The sequence below is a fragment of the Corapipo altera genome, unplaced genomic scaffold, assembly GCF_003945725.1.
Source record: "Corapipo altera isolate COAL_440 unplaced genomic scaffold, ASM394572v1 0, whole genome shotgun sequence".
In the NCBI taxonomy this organism is placed as follows: domain Eukaryota; kingdom Metazoa; phylum Chordata; class Aves; order Passeriformes; family Pipridae; genus Corapipo; species Corapipo altera.
In genome coordinates, this window is record NW_020884872.1 from 87,776,611 (window position 1) to 87,794,748 (window position 18,138).

Sequence of the window (18,138 nt, forward strand, 5' to 3'; positions counted from 1 at the left end):
GTGTTAAGTGATTTCTCACATTTTGAAGAGGTGGGATTTTTGGGGGTTTTTTGTAGCTTTGTGGAGAGAATATAGGGTTTGAGTAGAGTGGAACTAATCTTATTGATAGAATAATTTCAGAGTTATTTCCTTGCTGGGTAAAGCTGCTTTGAATGTGACATGCAGTTGTTCTGAGGGAATATAAAGATACCAGAAGTCCATCACCTTATTTTTAAAGGAGGAAGTGTTTTATGGTTACTATTGAATTACAGAGTATAGGATTAGATTTATTCTTTCCTTGTTCTGCTGGAGGTTCCTATGGAGGACCAAGATAAATATAACTGTAATCTTTCTTTCATGACTGAGAAATGGAATCTTTAATGAATGTATTGTCCAATTGTTAGCTGTTTGTACCAAAAACAAGCAAAAAAATTTACTTTTTAAAAAATGAGACAAAAAACTTGCATCTTAATGAAATGTTTTTCCTATATAGTTAATAAATTTTGTACTTTTGCATGATGGAACTCAAGGCATCTATTTGGTGGAACAGGTAACAATCCCTTTTTACAGAATTTGAATTCATAACTGAAAGCACAAACTGAGGTCGTCTGTTTGAAAGAATTGGATCCCTTTTCCTCCATTTGATGTTCCCTTTAAACGAGTTACTCAGGGTGCAGAGATTTATGCAGTTTTATAAAAGTTGCTGAAGGACAAACTCAAATATTTTGCTTTTGTTTGTCCTTTTTAGTTATGTAACATTGTATTACAGGTTATTTTTACAGAATCACAAGGAACTGTGTACAATATGTTTTGTTTTATCTGTTCAGCTTTGGATGTTGCAGATCCACAAAGTATGATTTTTGTGAGCTTTAAGAGGAGAAAGCAGCTATGTGAAATGAGTTTTGAAGGAAAATGTAGACAGAATGAATAGTTTTACCTTGACTTTAATAGATGCTTCTCAGAAAGTCTGTTTTGAAGATTGGTAGAACATATGTCATCTGATAAAAGGTGTGGAAAAAATTATTAATGCTTTACCTGAAAAATACCACTGAAACTATGTTAATGAACTTTCAGATTATATATTGTTTAATTCAGGGATATGTCACATAAAATGAAACCGCATTTCTGTTCACCTAAATCAATAGTAATACAGTCCAGCAATGATAAATATTCTCTTAGGAAATAGAAACAAGAAACACATCTTTTAAAAAATATCTATTTTATTATTAATCTAGCCCATTATCTTAGTTATTTTGTTATATATCCAGACCACTGTCTGTGCAGTGTGATTTCTTAAAGCAGGGTTATTTCTTTAGATTTTGAGGTATGTTTTCATAATATATTTAATTAGAGTTCATTTCAAAGTGGTAAATGAAAGCTGTTATTTTTAGGTTTGATGAATTTGATGAGGCAATTGATGAGGCAATTGAAGATGATATCAAGGAAGCTGATGGAGGAGGTATGTTTCTGATGTTAGTTGTTTTGCACTACAGTGGTGATAAGAAAATTGAGATGAATTTATTTTGATATGAGAAGCAACAAATATAATCCTTCCCCTTAAACTTTGTAGTTTATAGAGGTTTTTTGCTGCTGTATTTTTGAAAGTGAACTAAATAATTTCCATTAGGAATGGCCATCCCAGGCTGCCAAAAGATGTCAGAAAGTATTTAGCCTTGATAGTTAAATTCAACTTTGTTGAATGTTTTGTTATATGCAATGAATAAGCATGACAAGAAAACTCTTAAAATTATTTTGCTAAGTTTTGGATTTGAGATTGGAATGGCAGCAGTGCTATTGACATTTTCCCCTGTAAAAATAAGGCTTAAGTTGGTCTGCAGTTGGACCCTGTAAAGATGGGGTGTACAGAGTTGTTTTAACAATATTGATCCACCTCTGTAAACACTTCTCAGTTGAACATGAATAAAGTGAAATTCTGTTCTTTGTTGCCTGTTAGGGCAACACAGGGGACCAAAAGAGAGATCTTCAGCACTATCTGAGAGGTGGAGATGGATTTGTGCTTCTGCATCACCTTAACTTGCCTGGAGAAAACAACCATGAAAGGTTGTCCCTCAGTTGTTTGGCCTGTGGCATCTCCCTACAGACACCAGTTTTCAGAAGCTCATGAATGTACACAGACAATGTAAAAATCAGGTGTCTGGGTGTGTAACACAAGGCCCATACAATAAACGTAACCAAGGCCCAACCCTGTGCCTGGACCTCAGTATTTCCAAGCGGACACAACTGGACTTTGTGTGTCAGGAACAAGAGTCTGGACAGAGTCTTGCTTGACAAAAAAAAATACTCTGCTTTTACAGAAAATAAGCTGAAGCATGTAAGAAAGATCTGTAGCAAGTTAAGCAAGAAAATAAACTTGCTCTTTTTTACCCCTTTGTGTCACTGAATTCAGGCATTGGCAGGGGCAAAGACATGTCAAATATCACAGGTCACCGTGGAAAAGACATTTCCACAATCCTAGAGGAAGAAAGGAAGGAAAGCAAGCGACCACAAAGGGCTGCTGCAGCACGACGCAAGAAACGACGGCGACTAAATGACTTGGATAGTGACAGTAATCTGGATGAAGAAGAGAGTGAGGATGAATTCAAGATCAGTGATGGGTAGGTCTGCAATTTAACTTTCACAAGTCACTGACCACTACAGGCTTCTGTGACTCTGCAGTGCCCCTGAAATGATCATCAGGAGGACGTTCCCAGTGCTGGGATGGCATTGCACAGTGCCAGCAGAAGTCACAGAACGATAGAACAGTTTGGGTTGGAAGGGACCTTAAAGATCACCTAGTTCCAAACCCCCTGCCTTGGGGTCCTTCTGGCCTAGGGGAACGTCATCGTACTGGAAAAACTGCGCTCTAGATCCATGTGCTGAAATCATCCAATCTGTATTTTAAGCAAAACATGATCTGTAAATGTTACTGGGATGTTTGAGGCCTCACTAAAGAGTTCTGTTAGTGAAGGAGCCAGGTGGGCTCAGTTCTCTGGCTGATGTGACTGTTGAGCAGAAATCCTTAACCAATTTTTAGAAATTGGAAGAGAAAAATGTTCTTATTTAGAGCATACAGAACTTGACAGGTTCTGAAATGAGTTTTTGATTGCTGCTCTCTAGGAGATAGTTTGAACACAGCCAAAGAAGTGGTTTATACTATAGAAAACAAATAGGTGTCACGTGAAGCTTTACATGCCAAATGAATATTGCTCTGGCTAACTGAAACTCATTTTGCACAAAATTTCTCCTTGTTCAGTCCGTACAATTCCTGATGTTGAAAAATTTGATAATTTTAGATGAACTTTATGCCTCAATGAAGAAACAAAATGAAGCATGAGGCTGTAGGGTCTTTACCAGCGATATTTAAAGCTTTACGCCAGTCACTGAGTCTATTTACTAAGTGTATGGAAAATCTATACAAGACAGATGCAAATTTTGAGCTTTGTTTTTCACCTGTGGCCATGCTGAGGACATTTCAGTGGCACCCTGAATAACTGAGCTACATATGCTGGAAATTTTCAATCAATGAGTGTAGCATGTGGAAATCTGGCAGAGTTAATGGTGCATTGATCTATTGAAGTGTAGTCAGGCATTTTCAACTCCATCCTCTGCTGAGGGCCTTCTGGATGTTATATTGGAATTTAACACAAACGCAAGTGGCTGGTACCTTCTGTGCTTAATGGTTTTTAAAAAAGCCTTGGCTCACTTCTGAAATGATGGGAGTCTTATGAGCTGTTAAGGTTGTGAGGTGCATAAGAGCAATAGTTTTGTGTTAAGACACAATATTCTGATTCTCAGAAATTGCATAGTTAGTTGGTTTGTGAAGGGAAGGTCACCTCTCCTAGAACATGGTGGGTGTTTTCCCCCCCACAGTTATTTCTGTGCAGACATTACATTGCAGTGAACTACATGAACGCTTGAGAGTCTGTCATGTTAATGTCACTTGTGGTGCTGGTTTGACAGAGTTTTATATCCACCTGCTGTTCTAATCTGCTGTGTAATGTCATGCACTGTAGAGCTATATCCCAAATATACAGCTGAAACCTCATGTCAGTGCTGGCAGTCTGCTCTCTCAGGGTCTTCACTCCTCATGATAAGATTTGTGCCTTTTGTTTTTGTTTCTGTTTGTAAGAGAATACTTACCACTGACTTGTAAAACACAGGTACTATCTCAGTCCTTTGTTTTCAATACTGATCTCTGTTGTGTGTGGTTCTTCTTTGAACAGATCTCAGGATGAGTTTGTTATATCAGAGGAAAATCTGGATGAAAGTGAAGATGACCCACCATCGAACGAGGACAGTGATTCAGAGTTCTGTGCCCGCATATCCAGGCGACACCTCTCCAGGCCCATGAGGCAAAGCAGGAGGTTACGAAGGAAAACAGCCAAGAAAAAATACTCTGAAGATGATGAAGATGAAGATTCTGAGGAAAATTCAAGCAGAGAGTCTGGTGAGTATAAGCAGTTCTTAGATATATTAAATACTCTGTACTGGAGAGAGAAAGAATGCAAATCTCAGTTTCCTGTTGCAACTGACACTAACTTGTTCGCTTGCTTTGGTCAAGTCAGATGTGTCAGATCTTTGCTGTAAAGCACTTTGCTAATAGTTCTGCTGTCAATATTCTGCAGGGAACTGGTATTGAGCACTAGGTTCTTGGCATTTTCAGGTAATTATGTGTTTAAATGAGTGCTTATGCTATGATTCTAAAGGGCACCTTTGTGGATAGTTGGAGCTACCCCCATACGTTCCTGTTTGGCACATGATTGCAGGGAAGAGAAGGAATGGAGGCTTTATAGCTACTAGAAGAACTTCTGAACACTTTAGAAAAAGATTCTGAAAGGAACATTTTCCCTCACTTTGAATGCCATAAAACTTTTAGTTTTATGGCATTCTGTGTTTTCCAGTTGACTTGAAGGCAAACAATAACACCTTGCCTCTCTCTCTCCTACAATTATCCTTAAAATCTTTAGTAACTGAAGACTCTTGCATCACAGAAGAACATATTAATTCACTGTATTCTACTTGTCCTTCAACCAGTTCATTTTCTGTTGCCATGGTTTGAAGTGTGAGAATACTACCTTAAACCTTTTCATGATCAGTATCTTTCTCCGAAGACTGTTTCTGCTTCATTTGAGTCACAGACTAGAAAGTGCCATATACAGAAGCATTTGTTTTTACTTATTTTTATTGTGAATTTAAGGTACTAACTATACTGGAGTGTTAACTTATTGTAGTGTGTGTTATCTTTCCAGTGTTTTATCTGTCTTTCTACAATATAGAAGATGACCATGGTGGAGTAAGTTGCTTTGGAGTACTGGTTTCCAAAAGGAGGGTTTGTGCACAGACAGATGAAGACAGCTATATGCACGTGCAGTGGTTGCTGTCTCCCTGTCCTGAATACACCATTGCGCTAATCATAAGCTCTTAGATGAAGATACTGGCAGAAATATAAAGAGGTTGTTCATATATTTTGTAATGTACAAGAGCAACTTGTTTGTTTGCCAGTGGACACACACCTGTGATAAAATCAATTGATTCCAGTATCCTGCCATCTATATCTAAAAGTATAGCATTAACTATGTGTTTCTCTCTTTTACCCTCATTACTGTCCCTCAGGATCCTGCTTTAAGCCACTTTTGAGCTAAGGAAATCAGGTGCCCTGTGAGCAAGCTTTGTTTTCAGTCTCCAGAGATGGAATTTCTTTCTGAAAGTGTTTTTTCTTGCTGACTTGCTCTGATTCTTTCTCTAATATTTTAGGAAGTAAAGAGGATGCCACTTTGATCTGTGACTCATGTCAATCACTAAGTTAGGAACAGAGTATGAGACTTGTGTAGAAATGTATCTTGGGATAATTGTTCTGGCATAGCTCAGTGGAAAAGCAGCTAAAGTGATTCGAGGCTATTTTCATCTGATGTAAATAAATTTAGTTTTTGAAGACACTAGCTGCAGTAGACTGGTGGAGGAAAAACTGTGATTGATGGTAAGTTTCTTCTGTATGGTTTCTATTTTAAGCAAACCTGTGATTGAGAGAAACTGATTTTTGTTGTCAATTTAAATTCTATAACTCAGATCTTGGAGTTTCATCTTGTCAGTGGTTTTTCATCTACCCGTTCTTAAAAGTCTTCCAGTAGAGTACTATTTATTTAAATTTTAAAAGCAGAATGGACTTCCCAGTGTCAGTGGTAACGTGCACCATCAACTCTGATTCAGTTAGGTTGTTTTCACTGTCAGGAATTGTAGAGACATCTTGGGCGCCAGTAGAGATGAGGCAACAAAAACACTGAAGGAAACCTTCTGGAGGAGTTTGAGGGAGACAGGAAAAGGGTTTTTGAGAAGCTTTTAAAATCAAGCAATTCTACACTGGTGATAAATGAGGCACAATGACTGAGACTGTCTGTCCTGGAAGAGCACATGATTTTATTGGTGTTGGTCTAAAGCTTATATAAATTTTTTTATGTAAAGCAGTTTGCTTTGTTGGAATAATGCATGTCACTGTTTTCTTCTGTACAGAGAGTGGTGAGTACACAGATTACAGTGATGATGATTACCTGGAAACTAGGAGGAGAAGATCAAGACGGAATCAGAAGAGACAAGTTAATTACAAGGAAGATTCAGAAAGTGATGGCTCACAGAAGAGTGTCCGATATGGGAAGGAGTTAAGAAGAGTTCACAAGCGCAGGCTCTCCACTTCAGATAGTGAAGGTAAAATAAACAGTGCAGTGTTTGCAGGAGCTCGTATATTATCAGCATTACCATGAAGGGAAAACTGTATATAATTCCAAGAGTTCAGAGAATCGTCTTTCAGTTCCTTGATATTTCTCAGAAACTGTTTCTTTCTGAAACAGCCCACTGGTACTTCTTGGTGCACTGTTAACTGAGTCACTTCTCGAAAGTGTTTCATTGTCCCTAATCCTGACTTCCAGGTCTGAATTTACTGTATCTGGCACAGAATGCTGGGATTCTGAAATTTGCACTAATATAACTGTCTCACCACTTTTCTGTTAAGAGGTCATAAAGCTCCATCCCACGAACCTTCAAAGATTCTCTTTTATAAAAGAAAGGGTAGTGCCTCTGGTGCCCTGACTGTGTTTGTGCTGGTGGTTTAGACTCATTCCATCTCCTGTTTAAGGACCTGTGCTAAGTGTGGCAGAAGCCCCTCTTAGTAATGTCAATCACGCCATGAGTGACTGGTTTTTGATTTATAATTAATTAGCTTTTACAAAAGCAACCACTGACTTTGGGTGCCTTGGGTTCTGGGCACGCACCTTATGAGACCTTAGGTCCAGCTTTCCGAATGTTGAGCAGTGTGGGTTGCAATGGATGCCAGACTTGCTCAGAAAACAAGCCACACTTGACAGGCCAAGCACCTCAGTTTTGGAAGGGCTGCCCTGAAATTAGAGTGTTAGAGCACCCTCTCAGATGAGCGGAAACAAGTATGTGATGCAAGTGCGTGTAGTACCTCAAAAACATGATCATACACTTCAATTCAGCCTGTTCTCGAGAATTCACTATATGGTGGCTTTTTGCTGCCTGCACTTGCGATTTTAAACAGTGCCTGATTGACAGTGTCTTCTCTTCGTGAAATTCCATTTCCTCAGGTATTTTTGGTGCTGGCTTTCTGCGTATTAAAATCAGCAACATTAAGTACTATTCCAGCACTCTCCCACAGTTCCTGCATTATACCATAAAATATGTAACAACATTACTAGAATTGTATTACACTGAAAATAGAGGAGCGCTAACAGTCTCTATCAACTTGAACCTACATTAAACAATACCCTTTGAAATGGATTTCTAATGGAAATCACAAGGAGACAGTAAATTAAGTTTGCCATTTGATTTTTCATCCTCCTCCTTTTCTCATCAAAACCATCAAAGATCAGTGCAAAGGCTGTCAGTGTGTAGGCAATATTCCAGTTTGCCAGAGAAAAAAAAGCCTCCCATTAAAGGGCAGCAAAATTCAGATGGCAGTCAGGCAGCATTTATATGCTTTGAAAGAATTTGTATATAATTTGGGGGTGGCAGGGGTATAGTACAGTTCTCTGTGTCTGTGTGTGTGAATTTCATGATAGAGCAGCCATTATTTGGGTTCTCAGTTTCTGGCAGGCTGTAAATAAAGCATGTGCTATGAGATGAGGGATGCAGTTCTGTGTTATTTCCAGCATGGAGTTAGCAGTTCTAGAGGGCAACACAGCTACCTCCAAAGCCTCCTGTACTCCTCAGATTGGAAACAGAATATCAGCAAATTGTTGGTATTTTCTGCTTTAGGAGTTTATTTAAGAAGTAAAAAGGATGCAAGTGTTTTGACTTGGTTGGGGATCCTGGAGGAGGTGGAAGTGTGTGTGGTGAGAGATGGCTCGATAATGAGTGTGAAAGATGAAGAATAAAGTGTAAAGGTTGCACTAAGATTTGCTAATGTCTCTAAGTCTGCTGCTTATTCCAGAGAGCTACACATCTAAGAACTCTGAAGATGATGAATCCACAAAGGAGTCGAAGCGATTGATTCGAAAACGTCGGCGGAGCACAGACGACTATTCCGAGGAAGAAGGAGAGGACGAGGAGGAGGAAGGGAAGCCTGTCCGCAAACGGCTGAATCGAATCGAGACAGATGAGGAAGATAACTGCGAAAATGCCAACGAGGACACAGAAACCCCCGCTCCTGCAAACAAGCTGCCAGCAGCACAAGCTGCTCAAGACAACCCCAAGAAGCACTGCTACCGGATAGAAAGCGACGATGAAGATGACTTTGATAATGTAGGGAAAGTAGAGAGCCCTTTGGACTACAGCTTGGTGGACTTGCCTTCCACCAACGGACAGAGCCCAGGGAAAACCATTGAGAACTTGATTGGCAAGCCAAGCGAGAAGACCCAGGCCCCCAAGGACAGCACAGCCAGCGCCAGCCTGGCGCCCAACGGGACAGGGAGTGGGCAGGAGGCAGTAGGGCCAGAGGAAGATGAAGATGAACTTTTGAGAGTGACTGACCTTGTTGATTACGTCTGTAACAGTGAACAGTTATAAGACTTCCATTTTTGTGCTAATTTATTCCACGGTAGCTCATACCAGCGGGCCAGTTATTAAAAGCTGTTTTATTTTTCCTAGAAAATTCTCCACTACAGTATCACTTTCTAGAAGCAAGAATTTCACCAGTCCTGCAGTCTTTCTGTGAAGTGACCAGTTTTGAACTTTGAAGATTAATTGCTGTAAATTCCCTCTCATACCCCCCTTCTCCTTCCAAGTCCATGGTCCTGGGTAATTTCACTCACAAAAACCTTATAACAACAAGAGATTTGTATATTTTTGACTTTATATTTCCTGAGTGCATACAAATTTGTGGAAATGGGTGGCCTAAGAAAGCATTCCAAATCAGTCAGGGCCCAAACCGGAACTGGGGTGGGTTTGGCTCAAGGGGTGGGAGGATGGGAGGGGGGTGGTGCAGAAGCACTTGTGCTTTAGCTTTTTCATATGAGATATATATTATATTTAAATGTTCACAACTTAGATTACAACTTAACAGACAGTTAAAAGCAAAATTAATGTCTGTACTGTCGCATTTTGTGAGTTGTAGGTTAACATACCATAGCTCATTTTAGTAATCACCTTCATGGAAGCAGTTCGATTTTAATACTGGAGGCAAACAGAATTATTAGAGGCCAAGAAGGTACCATAAACAAGAACTCTGCTATCCATTATGACTTGCAGACTTTCCTAATAAACATCCTTTAAAGTGTTTGTACAGTGAAGTGTACTGTAATGAAGTTTTTGACAGTCGAAACACGCTAGCCATGAATTTCTAAAGCGATCTCATGCTCAGTTCATCAGGTAGTCTTCGATGCACAGTGTCTAGTGGGAGGACGTATCGATGTCAAGTTAGTCTGTAAGTTGGATGTCAAGTAAGTCTGTAAGTGCTGCAAACCTTTTACAGACAAAAGAACCCTGCGGTAGCTGCCCGGCCACACGAGTTTCACCATCCGTCGGAGTGTTCTGAACAAAATGTGTTTGTGCAAACGGCATTGACCACAGAGTGACAGTGCATCAGAGGATGGAGGGATTATCAAATAAACCATGACTGGTCCATTCATGCCCTTAATATCTACTTCAAATTGAAGTAATCAAATGGAACAGTTTTCCTTTTGGAGGTTTCTTGTCTGGGGTTTTGTGTGTGTTTTTGTTTTGATTTTACTTATCTGCCTGGATGTATTAGCAGGTTTTTGAATGTAGTTGTTGGCCTTTGGCCATTAGAATTTTCTTACATTTTAATAACTGTCATGTGACCAACTGATTTCAAGAAGGCAGTGTTTCTGAGAGAAAACGCTTGACTCCAAGACATCTCACCAACTTTTGAGCGGGCATGAAGTGATACGTGCTTTTATTCAAGAAAAAAAAAAGACAATGGAAGAAAAAAAAAAAAACAAACAAAAAAAACCCAACAAACCAATATGGGGCATATCAAGAGCATTCAGTTTTCTCTTTACTCTGATTAAGATGCAGGCTGTAGCATTTATACATGCTACAGCACACAGATAACTCAAACAGATCTGCCAAACATTGAAATCCAAAAAGGTCACATCTATTAATCCTTTTGCTCTGAGATTTGGATTTTTGACTGGTGTTTATGTCCATTGCCGGCAATGGATGCACCAAAACTGCTGCTGCCACCAAGGAGTGAGTTCTCCTTTCCTGCCCCACCTGATTCCCTTCCATTATATTGTATTTACTAGTCAGTCATTAAGCACTTCTTTTCTTGTAATAAAACCAGCATTAGGCCTTTACCGAATACCTCTCTAGAAAACCTAGATCCAAAAATTACCTGCTTTTTAGCCTTTAAAGTCTTGGTTTTGTTGCCCCACCTCTTTCTCCATGAGGTCTATCAGAACCACTCTATGACTCATTTGGGTTCTAGCAGTGCACATATCGTGCTAAAAAACTAGGATCAGGAAGATGCAAAAAGATGGAACTCGCTCTTTATCTGCTGTGCTAAGCAAGCTTGTGATTTAAGAAAAACAAACGAGAAATCACTCTCTAAATGAGAATTTAATTTCATCAAAGATTAAATATTTTCCTACCTTACTGATGTTAACAATTAACAGTTAAATGATTAAAACAGGGTAGTGAAAAGCCACAGAAACTTACAAGGAGTTCTTAAAAGCATATGTAGCGTTTTAAGCTACTGTAGTGCTTTGCTTTGCTTTGCTTAGGTGACCCATAAATGTAGTGCGTCTACATTTCTAATATACTTGTGTTTTAGAACAAGTAAGAACATACGGCTTCCACTTGTCCATGGTAGTAGCTCCTGAGCATTTTTAATACTTGCAGTGCAAACTGATTCACGTGCAGCAACAGCGTGCAACTGATGGTTTCTGATTTGTTTTGGCAGTGCCATATTGTTCTTTGCTGCCTGATGGAGCCTTTTAGTATCTGATCAGTGCTGTAGCAAACATTCTTGCTTGTAGAGTCAACCCTAAATGTTCAATACCCAGTGACCAAGTAATTGTGAATGTAGGAGAATGCAAAAGACTTACAGTACTAGATACACCAGTCGGGAAAAAAATTTGAGTACTGAGTTAGGGAGTGATGTAAAAGCAGGAAAGACTAGGAAACAGAATGGGAGCATTGAAGCTTGCATCAGGAGTGTCGTATTTTAAAAGTGACCAGTTGTTACCAAATTTTACTTTCTCTAGGTCACTCCTCAAAAACAACTTTTCTGTCTTCTAGAAGTCACCCTTCGTACCTGAGCTGGCTTCATCCCACAGGATCTAGAGTTCCTCCTTAGAAACTGCAAAAAATGCCCTGGAAAGTGTTACCATTTTAAAACATATTTGTCTCATTTCTAAGGCCTCCTGCTTGATGGAAAATGTACAGTCTCCTGTTTGGGAAGATGACATTTTCCGACATGAGGCCAGCTGACTGCCACAGAGGGTTCATTCTGTTACGGTACGTATATGTACCAGAGTGGAAATGTCTTCCTGGTGTCCTCACATTCCTGTGCCCTTCTGTGCTCCTTGTGAGATCAGAAATTAACTGCCTTTGAGGAGGGATCTTCAGGTGTAGCTTTGGGCTTAGAGAAGCTCAAACCATACGAGAAACAGGGAAAACAGGCCAGGGATTTTTTTAACATGATGGATTTAGAAGTACTAGAACAAGCAGCTATTGGCTAAACATACAAAGCATTTATTCAACAAACTTGTTTATTCCACACAGATTGTCACTAGAAGCTTTGTCTTTTTTAACTGCAAACTCTTCTGAGTATAACTGACTGGGAGAAGAATGAATGCCTAAGTAGCATTGCTGAGGGGAAGAACATATAAACTGAGTGGAAGATTGGACTCTTTTTGTGTCACCAGTATAGATGCTGGATATTTGCTTTCTTGCATGGGACTTGTGTGACTGTCAGCAACACAAAGCGCACAAGTAGCTCCACTGTGCAATTAACGAATGTGGTGCATTAATATAAGCAGAAGGGTGGTAGTGATAAGAACTGGGTTTCACCATGGTTGCTGTCTTCTAATTGTTGAGTCTGATAAACCTGAGCATTGTTTTGATTTAAAAATGGAAAATGACATCACCAAAACAACTCATAGCACTGAAATCTCGGAAGGTCAGTACTGAACAATCAACTTTTTGATAGTTTAATTTCCTACATGTTGAATTACATTATAAAATTACTGCATCTTCCTGATTATTTTTTGAATGAAAAGATTGCTCTGTTCTAGCAGCACTTGAGAGAAACAAGAGATGCTTTTTTCTAAATTGCTCATTTATGAAGTATGTCACCTTCAAGATTTCTTTGTATTAAGTGTCTCAGTTACTCTTCCTATCATAGGAGCTAATGACTTAGTTGGATTTGTTTTGTTTTCTGTTCACCTCTGTTTTCTAATTGCTGTGAGACCTTACTCAAAGAAACTCTAGGGGAAAAATGTATATTCACAAAAGAAAAATTGTATGGTAGTGGTACACTTGTTCTGATTTCTCTTCACATCTGTCATTTGAACTACATTGGTATCCAGATGCTGCAACCGTTTAATAATTCTAATCATTCATTGTCAGGGTGTCCATTTTATACTTCTCTTTTCAGGTGCTTATAACTTGGTTTTCAGTGTTCTTCAGCAGGAAATCCTGGTCTAAACTTTCCAATAATCCTTTCCAATCACATATTTTCAAAAACTTTTTTTACAAAAAGTAAATGAGGAATTTTTATAGCACCTGTTTTTTTAAATTCACTTTGTACACAGTGATTTAAATAAATCATGGCAGTAATGCTCGCCCCAAGAACTGGTCTGACAAAAGAGATTTGTATCATCTCATTCAAAATGGCAATGTATAGGCCTTGGAAATTGGTTTTGGTACGTGTGCAGTGGCTACTGTTCACAGGCTTGTAATATGGTTCTGATGTGCAGCGTGCACCCTTAGCTATGTATTTACATTTGATGTATGCTTCCGATTTGGTGGGTATATAAAATCCTTAAATACATATAAATATATATAGAAAAGGTCAAATACTTCAACCAAGACAGTAACTTTGGGAAAAACATTGTGTTGAGTATGGTGGGGGAAACTCTAGAAATGGAAGAGCAGAATTTTGCAATTCCTTAAGTGTTTAGAACGTACATACATATATAGAGCATTTAGGATATTGTCTGAAGTAAGGATTTACAGGATCAAGACCACATTTCCTGTTAGTTTCTTTTTCCTCCCCTTCCCTAACAGCTGGGATGGGAACTCTATCTCACTTGAAACACTGGAAGGCGGAAAGTAGAAAAAATCCAACAGACATGATCCTTTTCCTTCTGGTATATACTAATGTTAGAAAAATTCTGTGACTAATATTTGATGTTTTACAGTTGAGTTCCCAATCCGAGATCTAACAGAGAACTCTGAGGCTTCAGAAATATTTACCAGTTGGAAATTATTTCTGAATCTGGACACCCTGCAGTTGGGGTGTTGAGGATTGCCAGTCACTTCAGAAAGTCACATCACTTATTGAGCTCTTCTTTTAGATTAGGTGTAACTAACTGAGATAGTTCCTAACAAAAACGTGTGCTTGGGAATTGATTGTCCCAACACTTCAGAGTAATTTAATTTACTTTGTGTATTGCAAAAGATGTATATTGCTTAGTATGACACTTAAAAGAACAAAGAAAAGATTGTGTAGAGGTTCTGGGGAAAAGAACAGAACACTCTAAAGTAGGTAAGTTTTTATAATTGAATCTGTGGTGTAAAGCCTCCAGATTCAACTGCAATTAAAAACAAGGCCTACAACTTCGGGTTTTGACTATCATTTGGTAAATGCTGGCACCCCACACCTGAGCTGAGCAGCAGGAGAGGGGACAGTACTGCAGTTAGAGGGCGCATGTGTGCCTGTAAGTATCTACTATTGCTACATATAACCCCAAAGGTTGCTACCAAGGGCTGAACAACGGAGGGGCTCTGTTGTTCGGTTGGTTTACTTTGTGCACTTTGCAGCACTTTGTGTATAGTCGGTCTCACTGGTTCCCCAGGTGCAGACGGAGTCACTTGCTCCTGCTGTTTGGATGCTTGTTCAAATAGCAGAAGGAGATGGGGAATGGATGGAGGGAAGTGGAGCAGAAAAATGTGTATGCAAACCCATGCCATTTGCAAGACAGGCCTAAAAACTACTTGTGACTTGCCCTTTAAAGACTGTATTTCCAATGGAAGGTCTCCATTTAGGAGAAACATCCCAATTACCCTCCTTTTCTCATCCTGACCTTCAAAGTAACTGGAAAATATACTTGAGGTCTCCTTCCTTGAAGGAATAGATAATGTTCCATCAGTGCAATGTGGATGTGGAAAAAATCAGGATCAGTCTATAGAATATTATGACAATGTTTGCCTCTGGGGACGTTGGTCCGCACGGTTTGCTTTCTTGTTTGTTCCCTTTACTGTGTCCCACACAACTGAACTTAGATTAGTCTGTCAGAACTTGACTTAAATGATTCTACGGGGATAAAATCCTTCTATGAAAACATACGATAAGCCTAGTTATCAGTGCACTGTTTGTTAGTTAGATCAGTTAAAAGTCCTTAATAGATATTAATCTGCTACTCAGGGTAGTGGTAGAAAAGGAAATCAAATCATAAAACTGTAAGCCTTGTTTAGTTTGCCATTTTGTTATATGGACTCTAAAATCTTGTACAGTATCTTATTCCTATCCTATATTCATTCAAATGATACTCCCTCAAACTTGCATTAAATCGATGTGTTGTCAATGCCAATGCAGCTGCTCATTCCTGCCCATTTTCCACAGTCCTCCCGCTGCAGCCAGGAGAGGGATGTGACCGATTCAAACGCATAATGTCACCGTTCCCGCTATGCACAGCGGTTCTCACATGGGCACAGATCCTATACATTAGACAAACATCAGGTATTTTCAATGTCCTGGGTAACATAGAACAGGTCCCTTGCCAGCAGAATGGTTACCCTCCAATATTCTGTGAGAACTGGATCAAATCTGCCAGACAGGTCTCTTTAAGATACACTTTCATGAAATACAGTTTTGTCTTACTCCTGGGTGCTGTTTGTATGTTTGCAAAGAAATCTTGAGTTCCTTAAAAATGGTCTCCTTCACGGCTGGCCTAATTTTTTATTTTCTTTCTCTAAAGAATTTACACGGTGAAGTTCCACAAGCTGAGCTCTTTATGTAGAGTTTAACCCTTGCATTTCTTCAGTCTTGAACTTTGGTTTTCTTCAGTCTCTCTTCAATCATGACTTGCTACAATATCAAAGGGAAAGGACCGAGGGGACACACACTGTGTGTGTGGGAAGGGGGGGAGATATGTTGAAAAAACTGGAAGTGTTATTCTTGTTGCACATAAATTGGGTGGTGCTTTCACTGTCTTTTCCCTCCCACCGGTAATACCACGTGCATGTAAAACATGCTGCGTTTAAACTTTTTTAAATGGAAGTCATGGTGGCCTCAGTGCTCAAAGGGTTAACTGCAGTTTAATAACAGCTAATGTTTTTAGATTTGCAGTACACAACTGTTTAAATACTGTATTCCTTGTAAATGAAGTAAAAAAAAAAAAATGTTAAGGCTGGTGCCAATATTTTTGTTAATGAATTGTTCAGCGTTGTCTCTCACTACAGTCTGGTCAGAACTCTTTGTCTATAAGCTGGGCCTGAAGCCATTTTATAGCTTGTAGGCCTAATTGTGTAACTTTTCTTTCATAATGGTTTTGTTATAATATCTACTGTCATTTCTTTCATATAAATATGACATGTAAATTGTCATAATAAAAAAAAATTGAAATAACTTGATGTACAAAGTATAATGTGTATTGAAGATACAAGTGAATTTTAATGGGCACCACACATGCACATTTCTTTTTCAGCTTTAAAACAAACACAGAGTAATGGCTGCTGTGTATTGTTCCAGCCTGGAACAATGACACGTTCCAGCGTGTCATTCCCACTGTCTGCCTTGGGAACGGGCAGCTCATGGTTTATGTTGCTTTTTTTATGGCAGCTCAACTGACAGTCTTTCTTTCTTTCTTCGACCAGCTCTGGCTGATGGTGTGGAAGATCTGATGGACTGTTTTTGCAGTCACAGTGATTTTCTGCATGTATTCCATTTTCTACATAATTTTTATATCTCATTTCATAGTGATGTTGCAGTCACCTGACAAAACCCAGTATGCCTGCAGCCAGCACCGTACCCAGCTAGGCTGTTCCAGCAGACATCCATGAGGTTTCCACGTAGTGCTAATGAGACAGGAGACAGGTTCATTGATATAGGCTGAGATGTGTAAAATCTGGAAAAAATGGGGGGGGGGGGGGGGGGGGAAAGAAGCCTGCAGAGACGCACTGAAGAAGCAGATGTTCTGACATGTGGCAATGGCAGCGGACACTGATGATATTTCAGGACTTTAACAGGAGAAATTCAGGGAGAGAGAAATCAAAGAAGAGGGTGGCTTTTCTCTGTGTGAATCACTGAAGCCTTTTATTTTGAATGTGTTTGTGGTTGTAGTCAAGCCTACTGCTTGTTCCTGTAGTGATGAGAAATTGCGGTGAAAATCTTCCTCTTGCTCCAGATCCAATGCCAAAATTTTATATTTGCATTTTTTGATGGATTCTGGGTATTTTAAGTCTGAACTGGCCATCTTATGGCAGGCAGTGCTGTGGAGAGAAACAAGCTCCCTTGGATGGCAAGTTCTGCATTCTGCCCTAAGGTGACTCTTAACCCTGAGAAGGTACCTGCTGCTCTCCATTGCCTCTGAACATGGCCCTGTTGACTAAATCACTGTTGGACACCCAGTGTTCAGATATCAGTGTGGGGTTGGGTCCTCACTCACTTAAAGCTCTTACAGCTGAGGAAAAGCATTTTCAAATAGTACCATTCTGTTCCATTTGTAAACTTCCAGGAAATGTCTGCCTTCCTGCTCTAAAGTTCTGTTAGGTGCAGCACTCAGTACTGGGGTATGAAGTGTCTCGATTGTGTAAACAAGGAAGATGTGGATTTCTCCTCCTCCTTAATGCCTTGCTCTCAAAACCAACTTCCCTGCTTGGACTTAAACCATCCTTTTTTCCATTTTCTTTTGGAAGAGTGGTATGTGACAGAAGAAAGACTCGCATTTGCATCAGGAGGAGAAATGAACACTCTACTGCTCCACTGCAGTGGCTTAATTCAACCTCAACCACTCAGAAATCTTATAAATTAACAACCTAAAGGAGTTGCATGATTTGGAGTTAACTACAGGAGGTGATGAGGGCTCTCCGTGGCTGATATGACAGTCGTGTTAGGTAACAGGGAATGGACATGAGCAGGAATATTGATTTATAACCACAAAGTGTGGTGAATGGCGTTTCCATGCTTTTGCATCTCTTCCCACCAGCTGCCACAGCCTGATCTGTGTTCACGGATGAATTGTAATTTTTTGTTTCCAAATGAGCCCTTGTCTTGGTACTGCAAACTGGAAGATGGTTGTGACATTTCCTCATCTCCTGTTGCCTCTTTGTTTTTTTTCAAGCTATTCCAGTGGTGTTTAAATATCACTTCATTGTGAAATTTACTTACATTTCAGTCAAGGTGGTTATTTATATGAGTAATAATTATTTGCATAATTAGAATCCAAAATGGGTAGCCATGGTTGAGAAGCTTTCCAAAGCATTGTGAAAAGCTCAGCCTAGGAGAACCACATTATATTCTTG

General features: G+C 39.5%; 1 protein-coding gene across 1 annotated transcript in view; it reads left to right on the top strand.

The window, feature by feature from the left end:
- RSF1 (remodeling and spacing factor 1) overlaps window positions 1–10,351 on the top strand; it is a 59,114-nt gene extending 48,763 nt beyond the window's left edge. The window contains exons 12-16 of the mRNA XM_027667693.1: window positions 1,371–1,438; window positions 2,387–2,594; window positions 4,203–4,426; window positions 6,487–6,678; window positions 8,420–10,351. Of these exons, the coding sequence (XP_027523494.1) occupies window positions 1,371–1,438; window positions 2,387–2,594; window positions 4,203–4,426; window positions 6,487–6,678; window positions 8,420–8,994 (1,267 nt within the window). The 3' untranslated portion in view covers window positions 8,995–10,351. The remainder of the gene's footprint in view (window positions 1–1,370; window positions 1,439–2,386; window positions 2,595–4,202; window positions 4,427–6,486; window positions 6,679–8,419) is intronic.
- Window positions 10,352–18,138: the final 7,787 nt, after the last annotated feature.